The 12,693-nt window shown below is 47.5% G+C and overlaps 1 protein-coding gene across 1 annotated transcript in view; it reads left to right on the forward strand.

The window, feature by feature from the left end:
• pkd1a (polycystic kidney disease 1a) overlaps window positions 1-12,693 on the forward strand; it is a 91,213-nt gene that overhangs the window by 36,495 nt on the left and 42,025 nt on the right. The window contains 6 exon segments of the mRNA XM_036134812.1: window positions 2,251-2,375; window positions 2,475-2,619; window positions 3,912-4,171; window positions 4,257-4,604; window positions 4,815-5,297; window positions 5,379-5,510. Of these exon segments, the coding sequence (XP_035990705.1) occupies window positions 2,251-2,375; window positions 2,475-2,619; window positions 3,912-4,171; window positions 4,257-4,604; window positions 4,815-5,297; window positions 5,379-5,510 (1,493 nt within the window).

Consider the following 12,693-nt stretch of genomic DNA (forward strand, 5'->3'; position numbering starts at 1 on the left):
TGAGTCACTTTTAAGTCTTTGATAGGAAAAAGATTCACTCTGCCTGGTTTTTAATGAAGACTTTTAATATCTATTTATCCCTTGATTCGGTTTAGGTAGGACCAAAGAACAGGCTGAAGGTAGTGGTGAAGGGATCAGGTTTTAAAAGGAAAAATATACAGAACGTACTATGTTGTATGAAGAATATGCCGGGCAACGAGAAACAAGAAGTAAAGAAAAGAAACCAGCAAAGAACTAAGAAAACCAGTGAGTTTATATACTGTGGGGGAGGTCTGGCTATTGACATAAACTACAGGTGTAACACCTAGTGAACAATCAATAATTAGCCAAGGAAAATTAACTGAATAAGGCGAGACCTAAAGTACATGATGAACGAAGAAATGCTGAAACAGAATAGAAAAATAAAATGCCTGGAGACTGTGACATAGAGCCTCTGGGTATTTTTTGTGTGCCATTCTTGGCCTATTTACTCTCATAAAATAACTTATAATAACACACCCTGCACATGCCGCTGCATGTTTAAATAGCAATTCTAAACCATCAGGAAATATCGGCATCATGCTGATTTCCTTTGAAGAAAGGACAACGGTGTGTGATGTGGGCTGCAGATTTCTTATTTGATTTGTCTGCCTGGTACATTCACGGTGTGTTGTTTGGTCTAATCAATCTGCCTGTAGTTGTGTCACTCTGCAGTAAACAGATGAATCATCTTCATCTGTCTTGTTTTTGTTTACATTTCTGCTTCAGAGATTTTGTGTCTCTGTGAGGTGCCTCTAAGAAACGTTTGCTTCTCATTTCTTCCAAGTTTCTCTTTAGAGGTGAATCTGAATTTGGTAATATGAGCATAGTATCTCTGATCATTATCAGGTATTTATGAAAAGAAATATAGATGACTGGCAAAAGCAGCTGAGAACTTTTGCTCCTGGTATCTGATTGGACTTGCTTCTACAGGAAGTTGTGTAACTAAATCTTCCCGGTTAAGCTGGGGTGCTTCTGAACATGCAGCAGAAATAGTCACAAAGCATAAAAGTTGTGTTGGCTCTGAATATAAGCCCAAATGCTGCTGCTGCCCAAAATGATCTGAAACCTAACATCTGTGTAGGACTATGGCTAATCTGGTTGGTTAGTATAATAGAGCATTCGCATCATTGTGTATGTGAATACAAAGTTTTCATTTCTCCACTAGTAGTGCTTCACAAGACACAAATGCATCTCATTAAATTAGAATGTCATCAAAACACCTTTATATTTATTTCAGTAATTAAATAAAACCTGTTTTATATACTGTATATACTATTTACAATCAAAATAATATGTTTCAAGTTTTTAATCCTTGTTGTGCTAACAATCATTGCTTACAGCTAATGAAAATCTAAAATAATGTCTCTCCAAAAATTAGACTATTATGTAACAGCAACAAAGGAGGATTTTTAATACAGAAATGTCCCTTTATGAAAAAATATGTCAAGTTGCTGCAGAGCATTTAATTGGTTGTGGTTCCTTAGAATGAATTACTACATCGATGATACTTTGAAAGGGAAGTAACCAGGGTGTAACTCCGCTTAAGAAAGCCCAGCAGGCTTTGATAAGTTCAAAAGTAACTTAAACACAAAGATTGCAACAATTGTGGCCCATATCCTGTATACTTTGGTGTGTGGTGGCTTTGGAAGCGTTGTCTCTAGCTGCCCCACACGCTTTGTAAATCTCTTTCAAAACTCTTACATTCTTTCCAAGGTGGTGGTCGTCCCTGTTGCTTGTTTACGTTTTTCTACCACACTTTTTCCTTCCACTCAACTTCGCAATATGTTTGGATGCACCGCTCAGTACAACCAGCTTCTATAGCAATGACCTTTTGTGGTTTACCCCCCTTGTAGAGGGTAATAATTGCTGATCCAATAATCAAACCATAATTATCCCCACTTCAATGGCAGCCATAAACAGGACCAACAACCATCAGAGCCACTGCGCTTTCTCCTCCTCTCTGTCCATCCACTCAGATAACGTTAATGACTGTCTGCTGTATAACCATAACATAACGTCATAACACCATAACATCGTTTCATTTCTGGAAAAACCAATTAGCTTTAAGACTTAGGCCTGAAAAATAACACTTGAAATGTATCACACTGTGTATTGAATCTACATGATGTTTGAATTAAAATTTTTAACTTAATTGTTCATTGCAAAGCACTTGTATGGTATTGTACCACAATAAATAAATAACTTTGTATTCTATTATTGCCTCCGTAGTGCGTGTTCCTGATGCCGGAGTGTACATGTTGGGCATGGGGGTCTTTCCTTCCAACAATCATCCTTTTCTAACCTCTCAGCTCACAACCTCCCAAGCTCCACAACCTCCCAGCAGCGCCATAGAGGTAAAGAAGGATTTTTATTTCTTTATTTATTCATGGTTGTTTTAAAACTGTCTTTGTTAAAAAAAAATATCAACTTTTACTACCTTTTTCCACTCTCAGATGCTGTTGTTTCCTGCGATGAGTTTTGTTCAGGCAGGCCGTCTGTCCTCTTTGGAGATCGTCACCCAGGAGCTTAGCTCGCAAGTCCACGTCAGATTCCAGACCTACAGACCCAAATGCCCCGGCCAGCACCTGCTGCTACCCAGTGAGTCATCCACAGAAACACGCTGGAACACACTGGACTAATTCCTGCAGAGTTTACCAGCAGGGTTTAAACAAATCACACACACACACTCTCAGTCACACACATATAGACCACCTGAGCCCACACCTCCAATTACACACATATTCTCTTATGCTGACCACGGCTGTCTAAAGAAGTTAAAGTAAATGAACTGGAAGGAAGTGTGTGAACGGGACCAAACTGGAGAGGAAGGAAGGAGATTCAATAAACAAGATCATCTCCTTTATGAGCTCTACAGTCACACAACACTATTTATGCAAAGGACCACAGAGATACACCAGCATAGATGTGTCACGGTCAGAGAAATTATAAACATAGACGCAATGATCAGAGATTTGTGGTCAGTTTTATCTACAGCCCGATTTTTCTCTAAGATAAAGATAAGATCTGCCGAGAGTGGTCAAACGTTTTATTTGCTTAAAACAAAGACAAAATGTTTTGGAGTTGACATTTTTTAGGGTCTCGTCTTTTCTATTAGAACTTTTAGCATAGTTTCCGTGGTTAGCATTACTTGCAGATGTTGTTTTGTATTTTTCCTTGAGAAAGTGGACAATTACCTCTACTCTTTTTCAAAAGTTTGCAAAAATTTCCAAATTTATAGTTTCAAATAAAAACAAAACAGAGCAGTGCTAAATTCAGCCTTGCTGAAAAATAGGTTGAGACAACCAAAGCAACAATTGTGTGAAACGGTGAGAGAGAGAAATGAGCAGAACCCCCCCCCCCCAAATCTAGCTTTCTGTTTTGGAAGCCTGATCAAACAGATGAGATGTTAAAATAGTTTCTTAAAGTTTTTTTCGTTTCCTCTGAGTTCATGTTTTAACACTTCTGGGATACTTATGAGAGCTAATTCTGAGTCCTCTTCCCTCAGTAATAACTTCCTCAGGGAAGATTGTTGTTGTTGTGACACCTCTCCGGTGTGTTTATGGTTAAGAAATAAATATAATTTTTGAATTTCTGACTGGGCTCTAAAATAGAAATTTGGTTGCTGTTTTTTTCTGCACTTTGAGCTATTTCAACAAAATCTTGTCCAGGTATATGTTAATTTATGAAAATCTGAATGACAACAAAGATATGTCTAAGTTTAAGAGTTCTGGTCTCTGGTTTTTGCAAACATTTGACCTTATAAGTCAGATTTTTAACTTACAAAACTCCAAGATGACATTTTAAAACATCTTTAGCTGTTCCCGATGTAGCATAGTTAGCATTGCTGTACATTCCCTTAGAGAATAATGAAAATATGTGTTCTGTTTCAGGCTGTGGAGGTCCGGCATGCGCTCCAGTGGCTGTTTGTGTCCCCAGCCACACAATGACCAAAGATCCACCGTCATGCCCCCCAGCAGAGCAGTGGTGTCCCTTCCAGAGTCGTTGCCTGGTCCTTTCCAATCCATGCCACCCATCTTCCTGTACTAACTGTACCCAGGGTCACCGCCTGCCACTTGGGACGTCAAGGCCCTTGTACACGTTACAGAATGAAATTGTCTTTGCTCTCCCAGCAGGAAGAGCACATGCACTGGTGAGAGGACCCTCTATTGCCTTCATGCTCTGTTTGATTTCTTTTTTAGGTTCTTTATAACTTTAATGTGTGGATTCTCTTGCAGATACAAGACCAGCTGGAGGACATCCTGGTCTCACCTGGTGATGTTATCGCTCTGCAGCACGACGGTGGCCCGTCATCTCTTCTCCGGTGTCAGTCCTCTCCACAGTCGCTGTGGCGACAGCCGGTCTTAGCCCTGAACTTATCGGAGTGGTTCTGGATGAATAACACCAGACGGTCCGCAGATATCCCATATCTGAACGTGGAGGAGGATGTGAAGAACGGGAAGGGAGGCTGGTTGGAGGAAGAAATTTGCTGGATCAGAGTGCTGTATGTGGGACAAAATAAGACCCAGCTGCAGGGAGCCCAGCTGTCTGCTGGTCTACCCCAGGCTGGACTCTACAGCCTGCTGGTAAGTCATCAATTTGCATGTGATTTCCCAGCATGCAACTGACAGACGATACCTGCAAAAACAGGCCCCATAAGAATGCTTGGCCTGAAGGGCAGTCTTTCACAGACACATTTGTAGTTTTATTACTGTATAACTTAATCTGAAAGCAAATTTGTGCGTTTTTATTATTGTTGTTTAAACCATAATAAATGAGTCAAACTTTAACTACAGGTTTCCACCACTGAACCGTCATACCCTTCTTCAGCATCATGTCCAATCCAAGTAGTACCCCCCCTCGGTTTGACGATCCTCCATCCTCCTCCAAATAACGGTACCCTCTACATGCAGCCCAACAACACCCGGCTCATACTCCGCGTGCAGTCTCACTACGCGACGACGGTGTCTCGCCGAGGCAGCGGTCATAGCGTGACCTTCCAGTCTGAGTGCCCCGCTGAGTTTTTGCACATGCCAACTGTCTGTGAGCCTGGACGGAGGTCTGGGTCAGCGGTCGAAGTCTCAGAACCTGCCTTGTACGCGGTGCTAGATCTGGGTCTGGGAGTAGAGGAACAGAGAGGTCCCGTGCAGGTGGACCTGGAGGCCCATAACAACGTGACAGAAGCCAGCCTGTCTGTGGTTGTCCACCTGGAAGAACCACTGGAAGGGCTGGTGGTGCAGCCAGACCCAGAACACAGGGTCCTGATGGAGTCAGTGGTGGTAAGTTTGTGTCTCCTGGCCAACTGCTGTGCTGATTGACCATATATGATTTACTAAACACGAGTGTTGTCTGTGTTTCAGAGCTACACTGCATCGGTGCTTAAAGGTTCTAATCCCACATTCAAGTGGACCGTGGACGATAAGCCTTACTTCACTTACTTCAACAGTGTCCTCAACGTGATCTACCAGAACGCTGCCATCTACAAGCTCACAGTGAGTTTTAGTCGCATGTGCAAACTCTGCTGTAGTTACGCCGTTGATGCAGAACCTTGTCTTTCTCCATCTGTGATTGTGGCTAAGATGGGGCTTTTTTAATCACATTTTTGGCCTTGAAAAACTATTTTTCATAGATTCAGCTAGAGAAATTGAGGAAAATAAATTTTTGTTTGGCGCTATGAATGTAAAATGGTTAGACAAACATGGGAAACAAAGACTTAAAGCAGTAAAATCAAAGTATATACTACAACAACTAATAGGTCCAACAAGAATAACCCAAACGAGCAAAACCATTATTGAAATAAATCAGAACGTGAGACAAAAACATAAAATCTTATGACAGGACTATCAGATCACAACTTACCATTAATAGTGAGAAAATTAACAGAAAAAGTCTGCAGTATCTTTCTCAAAGTGTAACTCCTAAAATAATAAAAGCAATTTGGAAGAATGATATGCCTCGTTTTGAAAATGAAATGCACAGTATTAATTTGGAACCGGCTCTACAAATGCAATAAAAAGTGATAGAACAAGTTATGGCACAACAATTAATAGATTATCTTGAGCAAAATCATATTTTCCATCCAAAATAGTTTGGATTCAGGCCAAAATATTCCACTGAAATGGCTACTATCTATGTAACAGACACCATCAAAAAGGGACAAAGGGAATGTCGTTGGTGCTCAATCCTGGGACCATTGCTTTTTTGTCGGAATTTCAATAAACTCCCAAATATCTGTGCAAAAGCTGAGTGCCAGCTGTATGCTGATGACATGGTCATCTATGTATGAGCAAAGACTCCAGAGAAAGCTGCAGAGCTGTTGAACAGACAAATGGTCAGTGTTTCTCAGTGACTTCAAGATAAGATTTCTCATACTGTATCACTGTCTGGGCCCAGGCTAACCAGTCTACAATGAAAAGTGTAGTCTCTCTTTATAAACAGGCTTTAAAAGTGTTGGACCAAAAGTTCATACGAAGTCACTCCTGCAGAATTCAACAAAAGCACAATGTATTAAGTTTGAGAATTTTATAAAATATTCTTTCTTAGAATTGTTTTTTAAATGTATTAATAACTTTGCTCCTAAAATTGTATGCAACATGATACAAACATATGGCACCCGAGGTACCACGTCTCTGGCAGCGTCTCACTACCAGAGACACGCTGCCAGTGGTGACTGCAGACCAGTCAAATGTAGAACGAAAGTTACTGCTGTAACTACGGTTCTATGAATCCCGGATGACCGCCAGAGGCGGTGCTTTAAGCACTGAATGATCATTCTTGCGCATGCGCAGGTCGAGTACTAATGACAACAAAGTCACCTGTGACCTGCCGGGGACCCACGTGACTCTATATAGTCACGTGGCACCCGGCGTTCAATCCCTCAATCTTCTCGTGAAAAGCAGAGATTCCGAGGGACCAAGCACTCTGGCGGTCATCCGGGATTCATAGAACCGTAGTTACAGCAGTAACTTTCGTTCTATTTCATCCCTACTGACCGCCAGAGGCGGTGCTTTAAGCACTGGATGACTTATGTCAACAAGGTCACGAGGAATCAGCAATATTCACCTAACGTGTTGTAGATGTATGCTGCTCCAGAATTCTTTGAAGGGGATGAGGCGCAGCCACATTCACCCTGTAAAACCGAGTAAAGGTACTCTGTGATTTCCAGGAGGCCGCACGGCATATAACATCCAACGGCACCCCAGTCATGGCAGCAAACGATGTCGACATGCCCCTTGTAGAGTGGCACTTCACTCCTATCGGCAGAGGCTGGTCCTGCAAGGCATAAGCCTTGGAGATCAAATCCACAACCCAGTGTGCCAGTCACTGCTTAGAAAGTGCCTGACCTTTCCGTGAGCCGGCGTAGCAAACAAAAAGGCTATTTGTCTTTCGAAAGGATGCCGTGACATTGATATATGCCTCAAGGGCACGAACAGGGCACAGTGGTTCGGAGGGGCATCCCGTATCAAACCGAGCAAGATGGAGTGGCTGGTTACCGTCCGCCCCCAGTGACACCTTAGGAATAAACGCTGCGTCAGGCCACAGTGTGACACCTGACCCATCAGGATTCCACCGGCAGCAGGGCTCGGCCACCGAGAGAGCCTGCAATTCACCCACACGCTTTGCTGAAACCATCGCCAAAAGGAACGCCGTCTTCAGTGAGAGCCATTTGAGGTCTGCTGATGCCAGGGGCTCAAATGGGTGGGATCGAAGAGCTTCAAGCACCAGAGAAAGGTCCCATGCCGGTGCCACAGGGCGGTTGGGTGGATGCAAACGCCGAGCACCTCTCATAAACAGCCCAACGTCCTTGTCTCGGCCCACTGTGCAACCATTCAGCCCGACATGCCGACAGGAAATGGCAGCTACATATACTTTTAAGGTAGATGGAGACCGCCCCTGATCCAGCAATTCCTGCAGGAAGGTCAGTATGTCAGAGACTGAACACTGCACCGGGTCCTGCCCTTTATTACGGCACCAGGTTGCAAAGAGAGCCCACTTGTTATCATAGACAGCTCGTGTGGATGGCGCCCATGCATTAGCCATTGTATGCCCTACTGACCCAGTGTATCTCGAGAAAGGGGACCCCGGCCTTGCAGGGGCCAAATCCAGAGCTGGAGCCGGTCTGGTTTGGGGTGCAAAATCTGACCCCCCAGCTGGGAGAGGAGATCCGTCCTGCAGGGGAGACGCATTGGCGAGCCGGAGCTGAGCTCGTGCAGTAGAGGAAACCAAGTCCTCGCTGGCCAGAAGGGTGCTACCAGCAGAACCCTGTGCCCTTCCTGGCGTACCCTTAGGAGAGTCTGAAAAAGCAGACTGAACGGTGGAAAGGCGTAAAGGAGGGTCCGGGGCCAGTCGTGTGCCAGCGCATCGTGGCCCAGAGGGCTGCTGTCGTCCAAGGAGAACCACAGGGGGCAGTGAAATGCGTCCCTTGAGGCAAAGAGGTCCACGTCCGCCCTGCCGAAGACCTTCCAGATGTCCTCCACTACCTCTTGGTGAAGCTTCCACTCTCCTGGAAGCGGCTTCTGGCGGGATAGAAAATCTGCTGGCACATTCTCTGGCCCGGGGATGTAGGCTGCTCTGAGGCTGGCCAAGTATGGAGCTGCCCAGGTTAGCAGCTGTTGAGTCAAACACAACAGTTTCCTCTACCTGGTACCCCCTTGGTGGTTGATGTGAAAAACCACAGCAGTGTTGTCTGACCTCACTAGCACATGCTTTCCCTGCAAGCCTGGGAGAAAGCTCTGAAGAGCCAGAAGTACAGCCTGCAATTCCAGGACATTGATGTGTTCCCTGCACTGCCGCTGGGACGATGTCCCTTGTGCCATTTGGCCCCGCCAGGTTGCACCCCAGCCCGTGGAGGATGCATCCGTAAACACAACTTCCCGACGACACGGGAGGGAGCCGAGCGGAACTCCTGTCGTCATAAACGCCCTGACCCTCCACTGGGACAGAGACTGAAGACACTGAGGCCCCACCCGAAGTCGTCTGAGACGATGAGTGTTCCGTGTGGAGTCCAGACCGAAGCTGTTCAACCACATCTGGAGGGGCCGCAATGACAGCAGTCCCAAGGGCACTACGGCGGATGCGGCTGTGAGCATGCCCAAAAGGCGAAGATACCGCACAAGAGGTGGTGCCATGCCACGCCTGAATTCCGGAAGGATGCTCAATACGCTGTTCACCCGCTGGGGTGACGGGCAAGCGGTCATCGACACAGAATCCATGGCAATGCCCAGGAAGACAGTCTGCTGTGAGGGATTAAGACTGCTTTTCTCCATGTTTACCTGCAAGCCCAAACATCCCACATGATGGAGCACTAACCGGGTATCTCGGACTGCCTGGTTCCGTGTCGCGGCACAAATGAGCCAGTCGTCCAGGTAAGGGAGGATTCTTATTCCTTGTGCCTGCAGAGGAGAGAGGGCCGCTGCGACACATCGGGTGAACACCCTGGGAGACAGCGAAAGTCCGAACGGGAGGACCTTGAACTGGAAGTGCCTCCCCTGAAAGGCAAAACGAAGAAACCGCCAATGTGGCGGAGCGATTGGAACATGAAAATAGGCATCCTTGAGATCTATTGAAGTGAACCAATCGCCCGGGGAAATTGCCTGCAACACTTCCCTGATGGTCAGCATATGAAAAGGCATGACCTTCAGGTACGCATTCAGGCCTCTGAGGTCCAAGACTGGACGCAGGCCCCCCGTCTTCTTCGGAACCAGAAAATATATTGAATAAAAGCCCCCTGGATCCCGCAGGGGGTCCACAGGCACTATAGCGCCCTTGGCCAGCAAGGTGCAGATTTCCTGGTTTAGTGCCTGTGCCTTCACCGGGTCGCGGATCACAGTCATCCTGACCCGGCCAGGGACGGGTGGCCTGCGGCGGAATTGAACACGGTACCCCCTGGACAGTGTGGACAACACCCACAAATCTGGGGTGTGGGCAGCCCAGAAGCCGAGCTGTCCTGGGGTAAAACAACCGACCGCAGGCCCTAAGGCGTCATCTGCAGGCCCCCCGGCCCCTTGAAGGCTTGGGAGGACGCCGACCAGACTGCGTGGCTCGAAAGGAATGAGATGACCTTGCCCCAGCTTGGCCTTGAGCCTGGTTTCCGTGACCTGGGGCAGGCCTTTGGACCGATGTCTGGGCTGGTACCAGCCCCTGTGGCTCAAGGGAAAGAGATGGACGTGAAGGCCTCCGCGAAGGACCCGCAGCTGCCAAAGTGCGGACAGGTTGGCGATCACGTCTTTGAAGGCCTGCCAGCTGCTGCCTTGTTCTAGAGGCCTGAGCTGTACGGTCCAATGCCTCCAGTGCTGCAGAGCCAAAAAGTTCCCCCGGAACGACAGGCAGGGCCCGAAGGGTTCTCCTACAAGGATCAGTAAGAGGCGACTGCGCCAACCAGACCTGGCGGCGAGCATGAACTAGCGTGGACAGTGTGCGTCCAAGCTCTCTAGTCATGAGAGCAAAGGCCTGCAGAGATGCATCAACCAGGCCTTGCAAGGCGTGGTCCAGTGGAACAGACTCCAGTGAGGAAGACAGGGCCAACATAAGATGGGAGAGAGAGTTCCCAATCCGGCCCATGCGGGCCCCAGAGTCATAGGCCTTGCAGAGAAGGTCGTCAGTAATGCGACACTGAGGGCGCGGACAACGCGCATTGGGCCGCAAAACCTCATCAGGTGGGACAATAAGAGAGGCAATGCCAGGTTCCACCGCTGGCATCTGCCCCAAGCCAACCCTGGGTGCCTCCTGCATAGCTGCCAGGACCCTGCCATCTGTTGTCAGACGTGAAAGCGCCTTGGTGTCTGACCAGCAAGCATGCAGCTCCCGTATATACTCCCCAGAGGGAGGAACCACAAAGGCAGTCTCTGATCTACTGCGCTTAAAGAAGGCGCTGGAAGCTGCAGGCTGGGTCTGAGGAACATCAATATTTAAACGGGCAAGAGCCGTTCGGATGGCGGCTGTCACAGACTCCCCCGCATCCTCCTGGGAGGCAATGGAATCAGACCCGGAGGCCCCGGAGCCCAGCTCCTGGAGGTCCTCACAGAAGTGGGTGCCAGAGGCCGCCACAGAAATAGCATCATCATCATCATCCATGACTGACACTTCATCCTGCTGGGGAGGGAGAGCTGCGCTGCCATCACCCCCAGCCTGAAAGGACTGGAGAAGGGCCTTCATTTCGGCCAGCTCCGAGGTGAGATGATCCACTCTTGTGGACAATCTCCCTGCATCAGTCTGTCTGGCTCGTTTTGGCGGCACCAAAGGTGCAGCCACAGTTGGCCGTTTGCACATCGTCTTTCCCGGTGGCAACAGACTATGCGGCGCAGCGCCCGCCCAGTCGGTAGGCTGCTGCAGCGCAGCCAACCGACTCAGTCTGACCGACCGGGGCATGACGGAGCAGTTAGGGCAGGCGTTATCCGACAGCGCCTCCCGGAGATGTTCCACACCAAGACAGGAGGGACACAAATCATGCCCGTCGTCGGGCTGAAGCGGAGCCAGACAGGTCGAGCAACACAAATTTTCCAGCATCATAATGCTAAAGGCGTGATCAGCCCGCCACCAACAAGAAGTCACCACGAGCAGGAAACGCCACCGGCGACTCTGTTGTAGGAAAACTCCCTTAGAGGTTTCGAACACAGCGTGAGCAGAAACGCCACCAGCGAGTCCGCTTGTTAACTAAGGATGAACTCAACACGAGCAAAAAACGCCACTGGTGAGTCAAATAAAATAACTTATAGTGGACTCAACGCGAGCAGAAAACGCTACTGGTGAGTCAGATAAACAAACTTATAGTGAACTCAACGCGAGCAGAAAACGCTACTGGTGAGTCAGATAAACAAACTTATAGTGAACTCAACGCGAGCAGAAAACGCTACTGGTGAGTCAGATAAACAAACTTATAGTGAACTCAACGCGAGCAGAAAACGCTACAGGTGAGTCAGATAAACAAACTTATAGTGAACTCAACGCGAGCAGAAAACGCTACTGGTGAGTCAAATAAACAAACTTATAGTGAACTCAACGCGAGCAGAAAACGCTACAGGTGAGTCAGATAAACAAACTTATAGTGAACTCAACGCGAGCAGAAAACGCTACTGCTGAGTCAGATAAACTTATAGAGAACTCAACGCGAGCAGCAACGCTACTGGTGAGTAAAAAGAACCACAAAATTACCGTGGTAACTCAGCGCGAGCAGTAAACTACTGCTGAGAAAAGAACAAAACTTACCAGTTCATGTCGCGGCGACCGCAAATCTGGTAAAGTGAAAGCAGCTTGTGCAGCCCCTGGAGGGCGAAACTTACCCGCAGCTCCGACCAAACCCGGTCACTGGGCTACCAGCAACAAGCAGCTAGATTTAGCACGTGCTAAACACAGAAGCAGTCAGCTTCACACGACCATACCTGCGCGCGAGAAGAACGAAGGGATTGAACGCCGGGTGCCACGTGACTATATAGAGTCACGTGGGTCCCCGGCAGGTCACAGGTGACTTTGTTGTCATTAGTACTCGACCTGCGCATGCGCAAGAATGATCATTCAGTGCTTAAAGCACCGCCTCTGGCGGTCAGTAGGGATGAAATAGAACCACATTTGCAGAGAACTCATTCACAGTAAAAGGACCTCAGATCTGGAACACCATACCTGCCCAATTAAAAACCTTCACAGACCTAAAACAGTTCAACAACAAAATAAAACAATAGT

The sequence above is a fragment of the Fundulus heteroclitus genome, unplaced genomic scaffold (genome assembly GCF_011125445.2).
Source record: "Fundulus heteroclitus isolate FHET01 unplaced genomic scaffold, MU-UCD_Fhet_4.1 scaffold_92, whole genome shotgun sequence".
In the NCBI taxonomy this organism is placed as follows: Eukaryota; Metazoa; Chordata; class Actinopteri; order Cyprinodontiformes; family Fundulidae; genus Fundulus; species Fundulus heteroclitus.